This window comes from Pezoporus occidentalis, unplaced genomic scaffold (genome assembly GCF_034315485.1).
Source record: "Pezoporus occidentalis ecotype Australia unplaced genomic scaffold, CSIRO_AGI_Poc_V1 ctg81, whole genome shotgun sequence".
In the NCBI taxonomy this organism is placed as follows: domain Eukaryota; kingdom Metazoa; phylum Chordata; class Aves; order Psittaciformes; family Psittacidae; genus Pezoporus; species Pezoporus occidentalis.
Window position 1 is genome coordinate 5214506 of NW_026916170.1, and position 22392 is coordinate 5236897.

Sequence of the window (22392 nt, forward strand, 5' to 3'; positions counted from 1 at the left end):
TACACCTTCTTAAAAGTAATTTGGGATGGCTATTTTGGATGAAGCTATTCAAAGAACAGAGGTTAATTTTATAAATCCATGATGCCAGTTTTCTAAGGATAAATACATTTTTCCTCAGATGTCTTACCACTCTCCACTAAGTAGCTACTAACATAGATCTCCAAGGAGCATCTGCATGTTTTAGCTTAATTTAATGACTACCATTTATATAGCTGAATGTTATCCAGACAGATAGCACATCCCTTGTACCAAAATCAGATCTTGCTCATTTAAAATTATATGTGGGAAGTGTTATGCTTGTTTTCCAAACTGATTAAAAATAACAGGATAAATCTGTTGCACCTGTGCTGTAAAGCATGAAAAAATTAAGCCAAGATTTGAGAGAGTACAGCAGAATTCATTTCACCATCATTAACACTGTAGGAGAAGCTCAATGCATGTTACTAGAAATTAATAATATGAAAATCAGTTTTAAAAAATCTGTTCCAAAGGGTGCCTTACTAGTATCGTCTATTTTATGTCTCTGTGGCCTTAAATTATTTGCCCTTTATTATCACCTCCCTTGCCTTTCTTTCTAGGCCTCTACCAAGTCCAAGACCTCAGCTGCTTTGGTAGGAATGACACGTTTCCCCGGGTGCTGATGCTGTCTTGACACGAAATAATTGCCAAGAATAGTCCAAAATTTTAAAGTTGCTGCCTTTTATGGCTGCCTTGGTGATTTCTATTTTGCTTAAATGAAGACTGATATAAGAACAGGGTGTTTTGTTATTTGGTTGCTGAAGAATGGCCATTTGCTAAATTTTGTGGCTAACTGCAGAGTTCTCATGGCTCGTGCACTGGAGCTGTGGATGCAGTACCCAGTCCCAGGGCGTAAGGGTGGGCAGTGCTGGGATGAGGGACCCTGGCCGGGTTCAGTCCACATGGCAGGCCTGGACAAGAGGGTTCTGCAAGGCGGGGAAGCCCTGAAATGGTGCTGCAAGGCTGATGCCAGTGATCCCAGGAGATGGGAAGGGGTCAGCTGCACATGCAAACCAGCAGGTCTATGTCTGCAACCATATAGAAGCAGTGAGGAAAGGAAAGAAAAGAAAAAGAAACACATGAGAATAAAGTGTGTCAAGCTGGACCCTCATAGCAAAGTCTCCAAATAACATCCTAAAAGCTGGGTCTTAAGGGCAGGTAAGCAAAGCACGCATGCCTTGTTTGCTGCCAGTGCATCCCTCTGCACACAACGCAGTGTGCACCACGTAGGCCCCCTCATCACAGAGGCAGGTGGCCTGCACAGGGACCCCTCCCAAAGCCTTCAGATGGCTTTCAGGTTTTGGCTGCCCTCCTTCATGCTGTCCCGCTGCCTGGGGTTGGCTGTGCACTGTGCCTGTGGCTGGTGCTGGCCTACGGTAAGCAGCAGGCAAGATGATGAACCCAGACCCAGTCAGCATATCAGCGCTGGTGTGCAGATGTCATGAATCACAATGTGTGCAAACTTCCTCAGTGCCATCACACAAAAGCCTTTTCAAACTCTGGCAGTTCAAGTGGAGGAACCACACAAGACCCAGTGTGTTCAGACCATCGGCCCAGAGCATGGGACCCCTGCACCCCTCAGTGCCAAGGGGGGAGAGAGACTCATGCCAATGGGGCTGGGTGCTTGAATGCAGGCCCTGATGCAGGCCTCCAGGCCTCACTCTGGTTTCATGGAGAAGCCTCGGGAGCACAAAAGCCCCAGATATTTCACAATAAATCTACCCTCTTTCAGATTAAAATTGTTACCCCTGTTCTGTCACTACAAGCCCTGGTGAAAAGCATTTCTACATCTTTCTTATAGGCCCCCTTTAAGTACTAGATGGCTGCTATATGGTTTCTGTGGAACCTTCCCTTCTCCAGGCTGAACAAGCCCAACTCTCTCAGCCTGTCTCCATAGGACAGGTGTTACAGCCCTCTGACTATATTCATGGTCCTTCTCTGGACTTGCTCTGCCAAGTCCACGTCCTTCTTATGTGGGAACTCCAGAGCTGAACACAGGACTCCAGGTGAGGAATCACAAGAGCAGAGTGGAGAAGGAGAATCACCTCTCTTGACCTCCTGTTCATGCTCCTTTTGATGCAGCCCAGGATACAGTTGGCTATTTGGGCTGTGGGCACAGATCATCAGCTCATGTCTGAATTTTCATCCACCAGTGTCCCCAAGTCCTTCTCCACATGGCTGCTCTCAATTCCTTCCTCCCCCAGTCTGTACTGGGCATTGCCCTGACGCAGGTGCAGGACCTTGCACTTGGCCTTGTTAACCCTCATGAGGTTTGCAGGGCCCCACTCTTCAAGACTGTCAAGGTCCCTGCAGATGGCATCCAGAGTGAACTCTGGATGGCATTCCCTCAAGTGAACTAACTGCACCACTCATCTTGGTGTCATCTACAAACCTGCTGAGGGTGGCTGCACTCAATCCCACTGCCTATGGCATTGATGAAGATACTAAACAGTGTTGGTCACAATATAAACAGGTAAAGCAGCACACACACTCTGGTTCTTTGTGTGAGAACACCGAGAAGACACTGAGCGCTTTGGACAAACAAACAATCTAATACTCAGGGATGGAGACTGGGTTTTGAATCCATTTCTACCCATTTAGCATGAGGGTATTATGAGGAAAAATGGAAATGGGAGGCATACTTACACTTCACTCAGCAAAGCATGGTCACTGGCAGTCGTGGAGAAGTGCTGCTCCAGGATAGATACAGTTCCCGTGAGCGCCACATGGCCGCAACCACAAAACAATGCAACCCCCGAGAAGCAGAGAATGGTTGCCACGAGTGAAGCATATGGCACTCCTCCTAGGCACTTAATGCAACATTCAAAGCAACCTAAACAGAAGAGAGAAAGCAGAAGAAACGTTATAAGCAAAAAGCAAATTATGAGGAAAAGAACATCCGTCCTCCACTTGGTAAAAGCCACAGGGAGTAAAAGGCCCAGGCATTGACATGCTAAGCAAAAATCTATAGGTGGTGCAAGACAACATCACCCTCTAAAGCAGTGACCTACAGATCTGTTGGTGTGGACTCAATGCCCAGAAAGTGTGCTGAGTGCTCCTGTCTTTACAGGATCAAGAGATCGATGAGACAGCCTATGAAATGGAAAAAGAAAAAAAATCACTTGTCTAAAGTGATCCATTGCAACTCAGCTGCTCACACAGAGCTCACCACGTTTCAGCATTACTAATCGCAGGAGCACCAGCTACACTGGCGCCATTCAGGAAGCCAGAGAAGTAAATACTCAAGACAAGACAACCTTTTGGAAAGTGCCTTTTGCACTTGGAAGAGAAACACATTTAAGTCAGCAAAACTTAGCCACCTTACACTCTCCCATGGCTCCCAAGCATCTTTTTGTATAAATCTGCATGAGGTTATAGGGATACAGGTATTTTAACACCTGAAAAATTGAACGGGAGTCAAACAGTAGCAATTTATATTGAGAGCAGTGAGATGCAGCTGTGTTACACAGACAACACATTTCCAGCTTTATAGGATACACTGGATTTTCAGTGATCCCTGAACAGTCTGCAGTAGCATAATCATAATTTTAATGAAATATATCATTTAAGCAGTCTGAGTTAACAAACCGCCATCCTCCCTCCTCCAAACTGCTGTTTTCCAAACACTGCAATAAGGAGGTTGCAGCTGAATTGCCAGGTTCCTTCCAACCATGTGGCCTGAAAACCCATCTGCTTGCAGGGCTGGGAAATGCAAATTGGAAACAAACACAGCTTTTAACTGCGCTATAATGGTAATGGCAATCCATACCAATTCATTACTTCAGGGTGATGGCATTAAGCTGCCTCCATTAATGTGCATTTCATACAACTGCGCAAAACACAAGCCATTAAGACAATGCTTAATGGAGTGACCAGCATTGCACATTGCAGGAACAGCCCACTGCTTCTCTGGGAAGGTGCTAAATGGACAAAGCTTTTGAAGGCAAGGAGACAGCTGGTGAGCATGTACATCACATCACATCACATCTTCCCACCCCAAAAATTCTTCACAAAGATCAGCAAGTCTCCATCCGCCACATGAGGCAAGTTTATTTTTATCCCCTCTCCCTTTCCCGCTAATGAATGAGTTGCAGAGCAGGCACTTCCGTGGTACACTGGGGAATAATATGCATCCGACAATTGAAAGCCTTCTCGTTTCACAAGTGGGAAACTCTTCTTTTAGAGAGCTACTAGCAAGTGTCCTGGTCAGGCTTAAGCAGCTATCACCACCAAAATGACTTATGAAATGCCACTTCACTAACTGCAAATAAGATTTAATTGTCTAGAAACAAGCCTGGGAAGATTTTATAGTCAAGCCCACAGCTGGAGTCCATTCAGTAGGAACTATCTTCATGACAAAAATAGTGCCGAATGAACAAACACTGCAGCTTAGCAGTGACAGGGCAAAGAAAGTCTAAATGCATGCTATGAGAGGAAATCATCTCTGGGGCTCATTTTACCACAGAGGTCCCGAGATGAGTTCAGACACCAGAGCTTGCAGAGCAACACTCTGCATTGGGGAATCTGCCTGAGTGCAGCTTACGAGCCATATGCAACAGCAGCCATACATTGTGAGGCTGGCTCGCCTCCACAGCATCTGCTCCCAGGTCAGGCCCAAACCTCCAAGAGTTAATCCAAGGAATGCTTGCACCTGGCACAGGATTAGCAGTGAAGGATTATCTAAGAGCAACCACGCTCTCACCCAGCAGGCAACGCTCAACACACATGGCCACAGGCCATCACAAAACAAATAGACTTTCGAGCCACACTCCTAAAGGAGATGGTGACTAAATGCCAGATCGTTGCTTGGTGTGGAGGAGAACCTAATCATGCTGATCCACAGATTGCTTTGCAGAAGGATCCCATCAAAGACAGGAAAGAAAAACAGCTGGAAGCAAAGCCAAGGGACTGTCAAGGTCTGAAAGAAAAGCTGATGGTTTCAGAAAATGGGAGCAGCCTGCATGACAAAACTAAACATTGGTGTAGACCCAGGACTGATGATTAACAACCTACACTGCACAGCCAGCTTTCCAGGCCACTGGCAGAATTCACCCTGGAGAATTTGCTAGACCCCTTCCCCAAACACGACAACATCTGCCACTAATCCACAAACCCTTAAACACAACCCAACAGTGGCAAAGCTCCTCTCATCACCCAGCGCCATGCAGCTGCACAAAGCAACTTTGTGACCATACTCTTTATGTTTTCCTCTATAGCTGAAGTGAAAAAGCATTACAATATTTAGGTGACCTTCATTTTATCAGTGCAGATGATGGCCAAGGGATGCTCTGAGAGGTGGCTAAAGCAACCACACTATTTCGGGTAAGGCAAAGAAAACTGCCTAAATGTGGAGCTGCAGAAACTACTCACTTTTGCAGCATGTCTAAAGCAGAAAGCAGAGGGACTCCAGTTCATGTGGAAATAGTAGGCTGTGAGTTTGCAAGCACAGGAAGCATCCCAAACCAGCAGACAGCATGCATCCATACATAGTCATTCTGCACCCAAATTGACAGCAGAGCTGCACAGCTTCCTTCCAGAAGGTAACTAACTGCTGCACGACACAACCTCTTCATGGTGCTGAGGCTGCCAGATCCTCAACAGCTCCTATTGTGAACACTCTTTATGAGCAACTTAAATTCATGCTTAGCCTGAGAAGTATAGCTGGGTTTATAATCTTGTTTTAAAGCAAGCCTAAAACAGTACTGCCAAGAGCAGCTTTCAAAACCAGCTAAATTTGAAGCTCATGAAACATTTCTATATGCTTACCAAGTTTCCCAAGAAAACACTAAAGCAAATCAAAGAATTGCTGAAAAAAATGAAAGCTTTCCAGGAAACCTGCTTTATGATCTCTCTCTGTAACCCCAAGTCAGCAAGTATCTTCATATCATACAACTGAAAACCCATGATGATGTTTGCCTAGTTCATGTTCAGAAAGTAACTTGCTAATGCACTGATGACAACTGCAGGCTGGAGGCCTATGAACTCCAGCTGACAAAAATAAGCAGTATTAAAATAAGTTTAGTTCCAATTTTCTGCTAGTTTTTCCTTTCCATATGGCCAATACGCTGTACTTTTCAGCTGTACATCCACTTCCAATGCTACAGTGTAGAACGATTTAAATATGAAACTGTACAGCACAAACACACATCACTGCATCTCCCCTTTCAATGGCCATTTTGTGCAAGGCATCACTAGAACCTTTTGTGCAACTCAGCAGAATAAAAACATTTTTTGTCCTCAGGCTGGCGAGAGCAGTTGCCATGGAGGCAGGTTAATAACAGCCCAATGATTTGCCCAGAGCTGCCTGCGATCTTGGCTACAGATTTAACACACTCTCAGAAGGAGGCCAGCTAAAACAAGGACTGAGATTATTCTCTAGGGAATGAATGCTATTAAACACACACACACACACACACAAATATTCTTGCTAAAGGACAAAAATAAAGAGAAGAGAATAAACAGGAACCGCCTATTCTTTTAATCTCCTGGAAACTATCAGTCACAGGAAATTGGTAAAGGATGAACCTACATATGTACACAAACGGGCAATTGGTTGCTTAATGTATGAAGAATAATTATACAACCTACCCAGCAGTGTACAGGCTATTGCATATATGCAGGGGCTTAGCCATTCAATTTCCCATGTCAAATGGCAATTGTGTGGCTAAACCTTCTTTGATACTTTAAGTACGGCTTTAAGATTTAAACTCAGAAAAGCAAGGTAATGCAGAATTAATAGAAAATGGTCTTAAAAAAAAAAAAAAAGGCAATTCTCTGACTCTAACTCATCCTATTAGGGTCAATTCTGTGCTTCGGAAAGTACAGAAGACAATGCAATGGGATCAGGTAGCTGTCCTGAGTATTCCCAGGGCTTGCTTTAGGAAGTTCACACATCAGCTCTCAAAGCCAGACTTCAAAAGCTGAGACAGACAAAGCCATCCCTCAAAGCAAAGCATGTAAAGCATGAAGTAAGGGAAGAGTGTCCATACCTCCTGGACAGAAAACCAGCCTGTCCTCTAACATCCCAAACTCCTCCTAGGTTGAATTAGTCCCTCAGTGTATCTCAGGTATGAATCATTGATCTCATAGTCAAAGTTACTGTGGAACAAAAAAATAAGGAACAAAGCCTGAAAAGTGGTTTGAAAACCTCTCAGTTTCAAGGATCTAAACCTCCAGGCTCTCAGGGCCATTTTCCGAGTTAGTTCCAACTCTCTTTTCCTTAGAAGTTCCATTAGTTTCCCTCCCATAAATCAATCTTGCTGTTCTGAAAGATGAAGCAATGAGCACCATTTTTTCTCATCTCTTTCTGTAACCATGTAATGAATTTCTAGAAATCCTGGCATGTTGGACACTTGCTCAGTTAACATGTGGCAAAAATTACATGACATGTTCCACCACAGAACCAAGATATCTGTTGGCTTCATCACCACAGTGCAGGGAGCATGTGTGGAGAAAGTGCTCTAACAAAGAGAATGTTGCAAAAGACCCAAGGAAAGGAAAAGCAGTAGATAATACCTTAAATTAAAGCACTAGATAGCATCTTAAATGCAGCCATCACATGTAAATCAAGCTCATTATTACATATCCACAGGAGCCTGGTGTTGGGAGCATTATTCCCAATTCACAAATAAATGTGAGAGGTCAGCACTTCAGATTCACCTCCCATTTCCCCAGTGCTGAAGATTATTCAATATCAAGACTGCATAATAGCATTGGAGTCCTAAACCACCATGGATCTTTGTCAGAAAATGAACTGTAAGTCAGTGAAAGCAAATGCTCGTTTTACTTTCTGCCACTGACTGTATTTTTTAAAATCTCCATTATGAATGGCTTACGCATGCTAGGATGTACATTTTCATACCTTACAGCATGACTGACAGTTACAGGTGAAGAGGTGAGGGATGCAAGAATACACTAATACCTCAAAAGCAAATAGGGAATTTACCTCCTTCTTCCCTGTGTGAGAATAAGCCACCACTTGGCAATAAGATAATTTTACTTCCCACATTTATCACCCACACCAGCAGCCAAGGGTCAGCGGCAACAGTGCAATAAGATAAAACATTTAATCTTACATGGGTAAGTTTAAAGCATGTGACAAATTTATTTCCCCACATTAATAGGGGCACTAAAATAAAAACGCTGTGTGTTAAATCACTTGGAAGTCTTTGTTGAAGCTCTATCCTTACCTGTTCCTGTTCATCTTAAACGTCACTGATTTCCAAAACACGACACAAAGGTAAAACCTCTATAATTAATGACAATAAATGCTCACCCACCACACACGTTTGGATTAAGTACATTAAACAGACTAAATAAGTGATGAACTCAAATAGAGAAAGTCCTTTATTTTCCTCCCACAAATTTCTTAAAGCTCTTCCACAGATAGCTTCAAGTTCAGCCTCTCCTAATTTTGCCTTTTTGTCCTTCACAAATCAGAAGTTGTGAAATTAATTTATACTAAAAATGAACTGTTCATGAGAGCCAGAAAACTTTATGCAAGGGTATTTTGGTCTAGAAAGATCGATAATCTCCCCCCAGCCTGCAATCACATCCTGCTCTTCCAGTTGTTAATCAATAAATTCTCCTTCCTAGCCAGTACAGTATCTGTGATGCAGAAGACATGACCTTTGGAGACCACAGACATCAAAGCTGCCACCAAGGATCAGACCTGAAATCCAGCAAGACAACCACTCTCATCCATCACAGTGGCTAGCACAAGATGCTTCATTCAAGTGAAAAGCAGTGAGACCTGCAGTAAGTCTGATCCATCCAGTAAGTCTCATCCCAACCTGCAATATTTAAGAGCTACCCGAAGAACAAGTAGATCTTTTCTGAAGGTTTTCAACATTAATGGCAACCTCTTCAGATATTCTTGATACATGTAAGACAGATGTGGTTTCAGCACTGCATTGCACCTAGGTCCCCACTTCTGAGAATGTATTTATTTTCTTTTACCAGTTTTACACCTTCCATTTTTAAACTTCTTTAGAAGCTTCCATACTCTAGTGTCATAGAGAACTATAAAGCCTTGCTCATGCTTCCTGTGGTGGAACCAGTGCAGAGAAACCAGAAGAACTGATACACACTAGGAACAAAAAAAAAACCAACCCAAATACCCCTGGCAGAGGTTATCAATGTTCATCAACAGCAAAAGGCAATTTAATTTTTCCCCTCACTAATGAAAACACAACCTCCAGATTGCATAAAAGTCTGTTTTATCAAGGCAAGATTTGTCTCTTCTGAATGCTGTTAAAGGACAGAGAAAAGACTCTAAGACAGCTGTAAACATAAACCCTGGTTTTCTTCAAATCTCAGGTCCAAACCAGACTTCTTCTTAAAAACAAAACAAAACAAAAAACCCACAAAAAACCACATTCCCACTGTAGGAATCAAACCCATTTCATCTGAGGACAGATGATCTGCATTGCCTTTCACAGGCTTTCTCTAATTCATCTTCTTCAAATTCACTGAAATGAATGCACACACTTCCCATCTATATCATTCCCAGCCTCTGTAAGGCTCATTAAGCTCACAGGCGTTCTGAAGGCATCTTTTTCAGGCAGGACAATCTATGAAAGATGAATCACTACATCCATGCTTATTGCAAGTGCCCATACGAGGCGTTTGCTGAGTGAGAGCTAGGAGTCAGACCTGCATGGCGAGAACACCGCTGCCCCATGAGACAGTGGGACAAGGGAATTGCTCTCGTCCAGGCCTTGGACATAGGTCAGGCAGAACTTAAGTTTTAATTCATGTCTTGTCTGTTTTACTTTTGGCCTATGAAACACTGGAAACCACAGCAGAAGAAAAATACCTAATTTATACTTTGGAAAAGGCCTTACTTGAATCAGATTTATAAGGGAATCCTTATGGATTAAGATCTTTTAGCTGTAAGCTACTTCTGCACAGAAAAAAATTAGGTTGGTGATTTAAAAAGAGACTTCTCATGTAAGGGATGACTCAAGCAGTACTCATATGAGTTTTGGCATTATTCCTCCCGGAGACTCATTCTACTGTTTTACTATGCAAAATAACCCTTGGGACTTCTGCACAGCAGGAGCATGTGGAAGAGCTCATTGACACACAGAGCTCAAAGTTCAAACACATTGCACCAGCAAGGGCAGCTGCTGCTCCAAACTGTGGCTGTAACTCTCAGATGACATAGCAACAACTCACTGGAAAACGTGCCTGAAGACATTCCTCCTTGGTGCCTTTACCCTGACCTCCCTCCCTTCCTTCTTGCAGAAACATGCTGAATGGTCAACATGCAAGAACTGCTGCATCAGTAGATGCCAGTCCAGGTGATAACTTTGGACAAATCAAGCCAAAGAGGTAAAGTAGATGAAGCAACGGGCAGACTGCCAAAGATAATCAAATGCCTGAAGGCCTAGACAAGCTCACTGGGGGCAGCACAAAAGCACCTAAGCATTTCAGTCCCCCGGGGCTACTTCAGCAGTTCTGTGAAACCTTCTGTAAGGACATTTGGGTTTTCTTGATTCAACCATCCTCCAGAGCCACCTGTACTTGGTTGACATGATCTTTAAAGCTGACTTTAATCAAAGGTGAGTATCTTACCTGGAAAACTGTAGTTGAGACTCTTAGCTCCACCTTTCTGGCAGCTGCAACTCACCTCACTCTCCATCAACCTTCAGAACTCAGCAGGAGAGCAAGACTTGACCCACACTGGATTTCAGTCACAGCTACGGACCGCTTCCCCAGTTGACTCCTCCCTAGCTACAAAGAAGCAAACAGAAACACAACCCGTCTCTCCCTACAGCTGAGGGCCAAAAACTGGGGGGGGGGGGGGGGGGTGTGGTGGGCAGAACTTCAGCCTGGTGGATATGAGATTTGGAAGGTAAATTCTCCATTTCAGAGACAACTGAAGATGCCAAGGTCTTCTCAGACATTTACTCAACCATGGAACTAGAGGAGCGATAAGAAACTTGAACCACAGCTGGAGAAATCTTTTGCCCTGCAAGAGATTTCATGCAGGTATTTCTCCAGTTGAGCCACCACCACACCATTTTCAAAATGTAAGCTTGCTTCATTAAGGGAGCAGGCTGTTTCAGTGAGATACTTCACATACGCCTTCATGTGCTCACAAAGCAGCTGAAACACCTCCCAGCATCTGGGGAAACAAGTCAAGGGAAATAAAAAGAAGAACAAAAAAAAAAAAAGATTCCCATAAAGCAAACAACACCCACCCAGCCTGGAAGACTGCCCAGAGCTAAGCTCATGTTAAACAACCATTGCTAAGTTTCTCTTAGTTAAGTAAAAGATGGTACTTTGCTTCCTGGGAAAAAATTGTTCTAGGCATTTTGAAAGGCTCATTAAGCTTGCAGGTGTTCTGGGGATGTCTTAGCTCCAACACCACAGTGAATATCCCACGCTGACTCTTCCCTCATAGCTCAAGTACTGCATAAAGCTTAAAATGGGGAAGGGAGATCATGTCATATCTGAAGACCCTGAGAGAAGAGATGGATGCCACGAGAACTGCCACAAAGGTGCTCTCCTAGTGATGTCCATTCAGACACTGACAGGGGAGGCAAAGTAAAAACGTCCATACTGCAAAGGCAACCAAGAAATAATGTGGCTTGTCAGAGAAATGGAGAGTTTATCTCAGCACAGTAGCCAGTGCAACCCAGCAGTGGGGAGCTGTATGCCAGTACTGAAGGGAGACATGTTACACCTGTGACTTGGGTTGTGACAGAAGCAACATTTCCTTCCAATCTAAGGGAAGGAACAAAGACCAGTATTTTCACTGTGGTTAATACATCACTGGTAGATTAGTCTTATTTGAAATCTGTTTCATCACTGCCTAAAAACATTTTAATTTAACTGCAGCCATTTAAAGGGCCTCCCCTTTGAATTAGCATTTCTGGGCTTTGTTAGTGGGGGCAGTTTAACCCCTTTTTCAACTTCTCCATGACGGGCACCACATTTACCTGCATGTTACTTCAGGAAGATTCCCAAGGCAGCCTGAATAGTGTTTAGTTACCTAAACAAGGGTCTCTAGCACCATTTTAGGTGCCAGACTCCCAGCTGCTGCAACAGAATGCTATGAGTTTCCTCTGTGTCCTGGCTCATCCATGCCAGTACATATGGACGTGTCTCATCACTGGGACAGATGAAGAGGCAAAACACACTGATAACCAGGGACCTGGCCTGCTCCTACAGCCCAGGAAGCAGCATTCATAACCTATTGCTCCTTCCTGAAGCATTTCTGTTGTGTATAAAGTATGCTATGTGCGCAGATCTGAAGTTTGGAATGTCTTTTGGCAGCCAGTCTGTCACCCAGGTAATTTATCATAAAATATGCCTAAAAAGAATATTAATATTGAAGACGGAGATCATGAATTGCAACCTAAGTATCTGAGGTAGAAAAAAAAAAAAGCCGTTCTGAAATACATAAACATTTGAAACCTAAAGACCAAAAGTGTGCAAATGTAATGGAAAGGTGAAGGATGAGGCAGCAAGCTTTGGTGAGTATTTCCCTGCAACTCTTGTTAAATCTCTAATGTGGAGGCAGACACCTCCAGCAAACACGCTTCAAGCAGACTTCAATCAGCTCCATCAAGGGAAGAGGACTGCTGGACAGAGCTAGCTGAAAATGCTGTCTCTGAGCATTTATATCCTTCGCTGTGCTAACTCTCAGACTGGAATTTTCCAATGCAATCAATCATGTGCTTGATTTCAGGTGTCTTTCTGAGAAGCTTCAAAACTAAATTCTCCTGAACTCTTAAAATAAAGCTTCCAGAAAACGAAGCAGGATCTTTTTGAGGTCTCAAGCCAGATAGTGAAAGAACAGGCATGTGGAATTGCCAAACCATTTTTAAAGCCTCAGCTGGAATCCTCCTTTAGGTTCTGACATACACACTTACTGCTTCTAGCAAGGGAAAAATGCAAACAAAAGCACAGAACGTTTCCTAGGAAGTGTACTGTAGCAGACCAGTAAGTCAGATGTGCTGTGGGTCAACTTAGTATCAATTACCGCAGCTGTGACTGACAAGTTTGATAGACTCATTGGCATACAAAACCCATACTACGCCATCTTATCTGTAAACAGTTTTGAAGCAATCGGGCAGCACAGTTAAAAATGAGGTGGCCCTCACCGCACATTATTGTCTTTCAAGCATTAACAACCAAATTTAAGTTTACAGTAAATATTCAAATGGAAGAACTCTTTACAGCCTTAACAAACAAAACAAGAAAAATAGAAGGACATTTATCTTAAATTGTTAGGACTAGTGCAAAGCATTAGGTTTATGCTACTACCATTTCTGAACTCTCCATTTCCCTTTCACCCAGCCCTTTATTTACCTTGAATCCCCAAAGGACTAATATTGCCTCTCAATGCTGGCACATGATGGTACCGGTGTGGCCTTGAACTCCTGTACATCCAGTGGTACCTGCCAATTTCCATTTCTGGTCTGGTGATCACTGCCAATTTTAGGTGGTAAAAAGTCAGTGTCACCAGCAAGTTTTAGTTCAGCACTTTCAATCATTTAACTTTAAAAACTAAGAGCCCAGAAAAAAACACTGTAGTTTCAGAAGTGAAACAACATAAGCTGACAAACCAAGGGAAGGGTTGGAAGGGACTGTTGACAGGGAAATGCTAGCACAGGTGTTAAGAAAGGTTGAATAGCTAAAACTCTGGCTAGTATTTGAATTAAACATGTAAGGAAGGACTTGTCATTTGTCCCTCCCACCCACTCTCACAGCTTTCTCTCTTTGTCCATGGTGAAAAGTGCTGTACCAGAAGTAAAGAAAGACAAAGTCATGGAAAGCCATGTTATCTGTTTTTTTAGAAGACTAAATCTGTTAAAGAAAATGGTTACTGTGATGTGTAATGGTAGGGCAAACACAGGCGATTGCTCCGTTATTTTCATACATTAAAAAGTCACGGGCTTTATTTTACCTAGGCTCTGCTCAGGTCCAAAAATCTGAACCGAGTATGTTAAAACAGACTTGTTCTAAGTTTACAATGAAGGAGAGCAGTTATTCTTCAGAGGACAGCTGAAGCTCAGCAGCAAGACCCCACATGCAGAACCACACCTGACCCTCCTGCACACCCATCACACATTCACCAGCATGGGGCTTCCAAGCCTCCTGAAAGAGGCCACTGGCAAAACAACATCAAACCACTTTCGAACTGACACGTCCCCCTCAGCACTGTTATGGCTTTGTCAAGGCTGTCAGGGTGAGACGGACAGGTCTTCATTTAAAACGCACTGCAGTCCCACTCTGCGGTTCCTAAATCAAGAAAGCAACCATCATCTCTGGCCAAAATAAATTCAGTTCAGCAGTGTTCAGGCATGTGGAGGAAGTGAAGGTTACAATGCTGAAAATCCATCTGGGGTAGACGCAATCACAAACAAATTCTGGGGGCAGGGGGAGTAGGAGTACCATGTATTTCTGGTCCCTGAGGGGCTTAGGAAGGTCCTGGACCTGGTCCCTCTCTCACATGGTTTTGCTGCTGGTGCAATGAGGAGTTTGGCACAGTTACATCTGCATATGTCAAGAAGAGAAAAAAAATCTCTGCCTCAAATCCAAATGCTGGATCCAGAGATTTGAGACAAGAATTTTTTTGTTCATCTTCTACATCAGCAAATAAACTCTAACACAGTCTTCTGGGTTTGGGATGCAAACTTAGTATCAGTGACTCTCTAAAGGATACTTTATGGCTGCCAAGCAGGCATTAGGCAGCGTGTTTTTCCTACAAGACATTATTCCATTTTGTATGGCTTACCCTTCCTTTTAGGAAAGACAAATTCCACATCTTACGAGCATAACCAAATTCAAAAGGTGTCAAAGGTATTGTTCCAAAATGTGCACACTCAGAGTGATATCATCTCCTTTTGCTTGCACAGGAAGAATCCTGTTTATGAGATCTAGATGATCTTAAGGTCCTTTCCAACCCAAACCATTCTATGATTCTGTGATCAGAAGGAACACCATAGTAAAATGACTTGAATATGAAACTGAAAATAAGAGAATTCTTTCCTGGTACTGAATATCATTTCCCTCCTCCCTCCCAACTGCCCCCTGCTTTTTTGAAGCTACTTACTGGATATTGGTAAGAGATTCAGATTCAAAAATAAATAAGTTTAAAGGACTGGTTATTTTTAATATTATTTATGTATTTTAGTATTATTTAATTTTTTCTTTTGCACTACAATAGTATCTAGACCAAACTCTTGACACCAAAAGGATTTTATCCTGCCAGGCCTAAACACACAATTCGTGATTTCTCTTGCAATAGCTACAAAATCCACTTGGATCTGGGCAGCAGAGCATGCAGCTTGCTTTCTACCCTGGCCTGGGGAGACACTGGTGAAGTTACCACTGTCTGCTGTGGGACAAACATGAAAACTGTAAATGTGGAGACAATATAATTTCTGTAAATGAAAATATTTTATGAAGTTTTTTTTTTTTTAATTAGCAATTTCTGATTTTGCAGTAACAGGGCTTCTTTCATTACAAGCCAGCCCAAATTCCATAAGGAATCTCAGGTTTTGTCCTGCTCTACAAAGAGCCACTTAGCAATGGCTGTTTGGTAGCCCTTACTGCAAGCCTGGCATGACCTCTGAAGTTGAAGAGCATCTTTGGTGCCTTTGCTGGGACCTACCGAGGCCCATCATCACCAGGTCAAAAGCTCCACAAGCTTCAGGGACATAACAACTACTGAACACAGTATGTATGAGTTAGAAGTTTAACTCTGTACCTCAATAGTTAAGAAAGGAAGTAGCTTTAAATGACTTCTTTACCTTCTGCTTTCTGAGGAACTAACTACACTGACTGCATTCCCAGGTCTAGGTTACAACATTCTCCATGCACAGCCAAGCTCACGCACCTCAAGCCCTGCTGTCAGCACCAGGTTGTACTCAACCCTGCACAGTCGCAGTAGCTATAGAAGTGACAATGTTTTCATGTCACACCACGCAGGCACAATGATGGCGACTGTGGTGTTCAATATTCATTGGTATGAGTCATCTTGCACGCCTGTAATAAAACTCCCAGCGCTCAACATCCTCACGCTTGCTGCCTTTAGCATATGGTTTTAGAGCAAACAGTTATGACATTCATCTGTTGCAGCTGACGAAGCAGTCCGTAGGAGCAAAGAGAGGGCTGTCATTTGGTCATTTATGATCTGGCAACCTGGTGATGAATAGTGCATTAGGAGCAAGGGTGGTCAGAAAACGGGGAAGGGTCAGAGTAACCAAAGGGGACTCCCTTAACCCCTCTTTGCTTCCCCTTTTTGCTCCCACTGAAGAGTCCATTATGCACATGCAGTGCCATCTGGGCTCCCCTCCCAATTACTGTATCCTGTGACACATATGTCTGGGTTTTCTGCTTTCATGAGGTTGTCCAGACCAGTATGAGTACATTCTCTAAGTATTTTTCAACCCTCTCCTATTTGGGAACCAAATCCTATTCATTAAAACCTAAATCACTAAGCCTACCAAATTATTATCCCCAGAATATTGTGTGTCCCAGATTCTCTCTGGGCTGGACCTCTCTTCCTACAGTCATACTCTTCAGGGACTTAAGGCAGTTAAGTGTTTTCAGGGAATCTGAAACACCAATAAGCTGTATAAAATGGGCAAAAATATGCAGCACACAAATCTTTACACAGCTTGACAGCTCTGATACCACTGTGTGAGCCTAACATTAAATGGGTATGCTTGAAAATTTTTATTATATACTAAATAATATAACACATCTAAAAAGAGACAATTTTTTCAATTTGCTGTCATGCAAAGTACATCTACCTGTAGCACATTAATATGTCATAAGCTCACTGCATAAAAAAATTCACTAAAAGTTAATAAACTGCACATTAACTTACCCCTTTCTCACATCAGACTTCAGCAGCTTCATTTACGCATCCACACAGTTGTGTTTAACTATTTTGTTTCTATTTTTGACTGGCATATACTTGTCTACTTAGGGTTTAAGAGTAGAAAGATCGCTTCATATATGATGAAAATAATAAAGCTCACAGCCATTCCTGAGCACAACATCTTTCATGGAGAGCAAATTAGTAGAGAAGAGCCAATTAAAAGGAACCTTTGGTACAGCTGCTCTGTCTGGTTTTCATTATTCCCCAGCACAGCATATACAATTCAAACATCATATGTGCTCATACACGGAATCTATATCCTAGTGTAATAGCTTTCTTCCGTCCTCCCATGCGTACCTGGTGAATGCACTATGGTCATCCACAGTTGAGGTGAGGTTTTGTTTGTTTGTATTTGATTTATTTATTTTTTTTTATTTTGAAACCTGGTAGAATTTCTCATAGTTAAATGTAAAGGGAAACTTCTTGTCTCCATTAATGTGTATCAGGATCTATATCGTTCACTGCTGATGCAAAACGTCATTTCGTTTTTCTTATATATTCCACCTCAGTAAATCTGCCTGCCCAGACCTCACATTTTGATTTAATTTAATGCCTGCAAGACAAACCCTGTCATTTGTAATAATTTGCAAACCTTCATCTTTAAAATGTATCCAATCTGTCCTGCAGCCCTGTAAAGTATCTGTTATTATTTTGCTTCAGCTTGCTCATGGTGTTCTCTTCTGATAAGGGCTGCTGATACACAGTATATAAAGCTGACTTCTTTCTTATCTCCATCAACATGGGTGTTGCTCCGTTTCCAATTAAAAAACTGGGGCAGCTGCCACTCATCTGGGTGCGGAGAAACAAATGTCTGATAAACACTGAATCCATCCACTGAATCAGGCAGGATATTCATGATAATAATTATTAAAATACAAACCTGGAATTCATATAAAATTTTGCAAACTTTAAAATTCTAAATAAGATCAATCATTTTCATTTATCATTCAGTAATTATTCATAAAGCACATTAGCATGTGTAAATTGTCTCAGCTAGACTGCAATCCGAAATAACTAGCCATCCACATTTGCCACAGGGATGGGAAATGCAAACCAGTACCTATGAGACACCACCATTCAGATCTGACTGTATTATGGTGCTTGAACCGAAAATAGATCTCGCTGCTCATGCCAAGTGCTTGGGCAGTTATCGCTCTCCAGAGCTCTCCTGAGTACGGGGAGCCGTGTGTACAGACAGCATGTAGTCCCAACCCAACTTCCTCCAAGTGTGTATTCTATACAAACACAGCACATCACTGAGGAGGTCCTTTCATTAAAAAATCCAACCCGGAAAAGTGTAATTTAAATTTTTTTTTACGGGGGAAAAACCTCTTAGATTAAAAGTACATTTTGCTATTAGCTAAATGCAAATACTTTCCCCAGAACTTGGCAGCGGACAGTATACTGTCTGTGAACCTGAATACCCAAAGTGGAATGCTCAGGACCTCTTGCTCAATATTAGCAACAGTGACATCCCCCAAACTCCTTCAGATGTTCAGTTATCTCCTTGGGCAATTCATTTCCGGAAGGAAGAGTTAAAACTTTGTGATAGCACTTCAATTGCTTCAAGCTGTGGTGGCTGCCTTGCAATCACTGGATCTAGGGCATCACATAAAGCATGGCCATTACACTAAGTCCTGGTAGGATCTTAGAGGGAGAAGCAAATGTTGCAAGCCTAGCAAGCATGTAAGGCACAAAAAGCAAGGGATCCAGTCCAGACAACAAATGGAATCATTTTTTAAGGTGTCATCTTCTATTTCATACTCCCAAAATGAAGCAGCAGCATTTTCCTGGAAGTTTATTCACACAGAGAAAAAACTCATTTTTCTCCATGAGAACTGTTCATGGAGAAACATGAGAAAAGGGAAAAGAACCCTCTTGAAAAATCCTGCCATTTCAGAAGTACCTTAAACCTGCTGAGCCCATCTGAAAACCCAACTGGGCTCAACAGCCTTAGCATTCTGTAAAATCTGCCGTGTCCCCCCCAAATCAAATATTCCTCCTACATCACTGCTCCATGGCAGTAACATTGCAGGGAGACCTGGGCTAATTATTTTGGTATTGAGACTAGGAGTGGGACTGTTTGAGCTTTCTGTATTTTAGTTCACTGTGAAACATATTGGGAATTTAAGCGAATAGGAAAAAAAGAGCATAATGTGAGAGACCATGTGTTACTTTGAGAAATTAGGGAACTGGCAAGAACAAAGCCTTGAAGTGTTACATACACATACCTATGTAACAGATCCAAAGTATAAAATTATCACAGAAAAACTAGGAAATGGTGGTAAAATTAAGATAGGAAGTTCCTCTACTTGCATCATATGAAGGCAACAGATCAAGCACCCTGACTTGGTAACAGATTTACTGCTCTACATGTTGTGCTTTCATCCTTGCCAAAACAAAAGGGAAACCATAAATTCATCATAAACACACTCAGCAACAGATTTCGTTTTGCACAGCTGCTGATGCATACGGATAACTTTCTTTGGTGTTTATTGTACATGAATTCTATCAGTTTAAAGGCAACTCATCAATCAGAAGCAAAAAATGCTGTAATTTTTGAAGACTGATCTACGAGTTCGAAGTGGTTTTACAGTCAATGTATTTAGGACATTTTGTACATTAATTACTCAACATCTACAGTGAGGTGGGTTATTGTCCACATACAATAATGGCTTTCAGAGTTTAATCTCTTTATCAGTGGACCTCCTTTTGTGAAATCCCTAACGGATTATGTAGTACTATGTATAATCACTTGACAAATTTCATTTACTTGAAACTGAAGCTAGGTTTGAATCATACAAAGTGTGTAGGAGGAATCAGATTCGAAGTAGGAAAACAGAATCTGGTACTGGACAGTACAGGGATTTGTCATTATGTTCGTATCTGAACTGTTTAACAATAAATGAAACAATTCCACTTGGCAAAATGTATTAGTCGTGTACCAGCTGCTTATGCCTCTGAGACACTTAGATTGCTTATAAATGACACAACAGGTTCAAAAGTATACAACAACTCATGTAAAAAAGGCAGTAGAAATTTCAGTAATTTTGTTGCTGCTGTATCATTTTGCAAAACACCATTGCTATAATTCATACACAGTCTGCCACACTGAAGAGGGACATTCACTTGTCATAAATTATATGATGCAGAAACAAAACATCTTTCAGTAGCTGAATTTACCCTCTGAAGTTCAGCACTCCAGACCAAATAAATCACCTGTAAGGAAGGCTGGGATGGATGAAGCACCTCTCCCTTCTGCGCTTCCATCTCTCTACCGCAGAACCACTACCATGGAATTGTTCTCTCCATTAAGCAACAATTCCTGGTGATTAACAGATCCTGAAATCTAATGTTGTGAAACTCACTGCATTATTCCCCATTACCATACCATAAGCAGATCTCTACAATAGCAAAATTTGCCGGATGACACCACAGAAAAGGAATTTAAAAATAAAAGTAGCATTTTCATCAAGCTAGCTCCACAAACATTATGAGATATTACGACATATTATATGTTATTATAACCTAGGTCTCCCACACTGCATTGCAAAGCCTTGCTACATGGCCAGTCTTCATGAAGACACCAGATTATGGCTCTGAAAACAATATGCAAACACACAGGCACATGCTATCTCTGTAAACCAAATTTACCAAAATGTATCAAAGATGCAGCAATAACAAGAATTCTTTTGCAAACATCATTTTGGGTAGGGTTAGGACAGATTCAGAGCAAATACAGACACAGACAGAAAGATTGCTCTCTATTAATTTGCTGTCAAGCCATGCAGGAAAGGACAGCTGAAAGCCCGAAGATGCAGTAATGACTGTTTAAGAGCTATTTGAAAAAGTGACAGAACTGGCCTAAACCTCTTTAAGCCCCCTGAATGAAAAGATTTAAACAGGCTATTGTTAGACCCCTGGGTACCTTTTTTCTCTTGGCTTTGTTCTGCATTTTCCTCTGCTGCAGTTTCCATGGCTGGCTTCATACCATCCACCAAAAATGCCGCCCCCCCCTCCCCCCCCAGCAAGCACTTTTTCTCTTCGCCTCCTTTCTCACTCCCTTCCGTCTCCTATTTACAGCGGCAGTGTTTGAATGGCTCTGTTCTCCCCTACAGTAGATTACAGTCCTTTCCAAAACGCCAGAAAAGTCTTGTCAGCTTCAATTTCGCTCCGCTGACTGGTCCACGAGGAGCACTGCCAGCAAGCGCTCAGCCATACGTCACCGCGGTCCCCAGCTATAAAATAGCCATCCTGCGCCTGACCGTGCCTCCACTTGCCGCGTCCTGGGGACCAGCATCACCAGCTCGTGCCCCCCTTCCCCTTGCCCTCCGCTCTTCCCCTTTTTCCCTGTCTCCCAACGAATGTTAATCAATTCTCTGGGCGGTGAATGGATCAGTGACATCGGGAGGGGAGAGGCAGACGAGAAAGAAAGGAGTCCCCTGGCCGCCATGGGGTGAGCCCCCCAGCTGCCGTCTCTAAGGGGAGTGCACGCCAGCACACAATCACAAGGCTCCCTTTCCCATGGGACCTTGTTATTATGCTTCGCATTTTGATTTATTCTACATGCCCTCTGCTCTTTCAAGGAGCAGGGGGCGATGGGTCTGCTCTCTGTTTGCTTTCTTTGCTGACTAAGTTCCGCTCACCCACGGCAAAAGGCTGTGAGAGAAGCGTAAGAGCTAAAGTGGGTATGTATATGTATACATATAAAATACATGGAAAATTTACATTCTTTCTCTGACCAGCAAGCGCGATGGAAAAAAAGGCACAAGTAGAAAGCAAGCAAGCTCAAGTGACTTAAAATGCATGTGCAATACTTTAAAGGAAAAAATGTTTAAGAAGACACAGCTTGGGTTTTAAAAGGATGTCTGTCATTAGAGACCTAAGAATCACCTAGAAGTGAGTGCAGAGCTGCTGTTAAGGACATGTTTGATTGCTCCTCCAAATCTAGACAGGCTGCAACATGATCTAACAAGGTGTACTAACCCGGCTCTGGCAGCAACAAAGCCAGGACACATCTATGCTGCACTGTGTGAGGTGAATTTAGGTGTGCCCAGCCTGCTCTGAGCAGGAGAAACACAAAGCAAGGCAACACCATGCAGGGCTTCCTTCCAAACCCCAAGATAATATATTTAATGCCGTACTGAGGCTAATTAATCTTGTCTATCATTTTGCTTCTCAGTGGCCTCACAGCATGCCACACTGACAGAGCAGACATGCCCAAAGGGACCCCTTTTTGTGTGTAGTATGATGGAGTAGCCATGGAGCAATGGCCTGTGCAGTCTGGCAGGCTTTACTGGTCCAGCCACCACAGCTGATCCTGCAGGCTGCAAAGACGCCTAGCAGATTCAGCAAATGCTGGGGATGTTAAAACCTACACGCTGCATGTTCCATATAACAGATTCAACCAGGAGAGTGGGAAGAGGGAAGCAGTCCAAAGATTTGTAGCTGCAATTCAGCCTCTTCTG

The 22392-nt window shown here is 42.7% G+C and overlaps 1 protein-coding gene across 6 annotated transcripts in view; it reads right to left on the bottom strand.

The window, feature by feature from the left end:
• The window catches only part of GPM6B (glycoprotein M6B), a 109258-nt gene that overhangs the window by 11284 nt on the left and 75582 nt on the right, over positions 1 to 22392 (bottom strand). The window contains exons 1-3 of one of the 6 annotated variants that reach the window (XM_062603780.1): positions 20853 to 21132; positions 13342 to 13461; positions 2665 to 2851 (exon numbers count right to left, since the gene is read on the bottom strand). In XM_062603780.1, coding sequence (XP_062459764.1) covers positions 2665 to 2851; positions 13342 to 13461; positions 20853 to 20913 — 368 coding nt within the window. In that variant the 5' untranslated portion in view covers positions 20914 to 21132. Of the gene's footprint in view, positions 1 to 2664; positions 2852 to 13341; positions 13462 to 20852; positions 21135 to 22392 lie in introns of those variants that run through there. The other 5 variants (XM_062603782.1, XM_062603781.1, XM_062603783.1 and 2 more) reach the window with 5 other exon arrangements.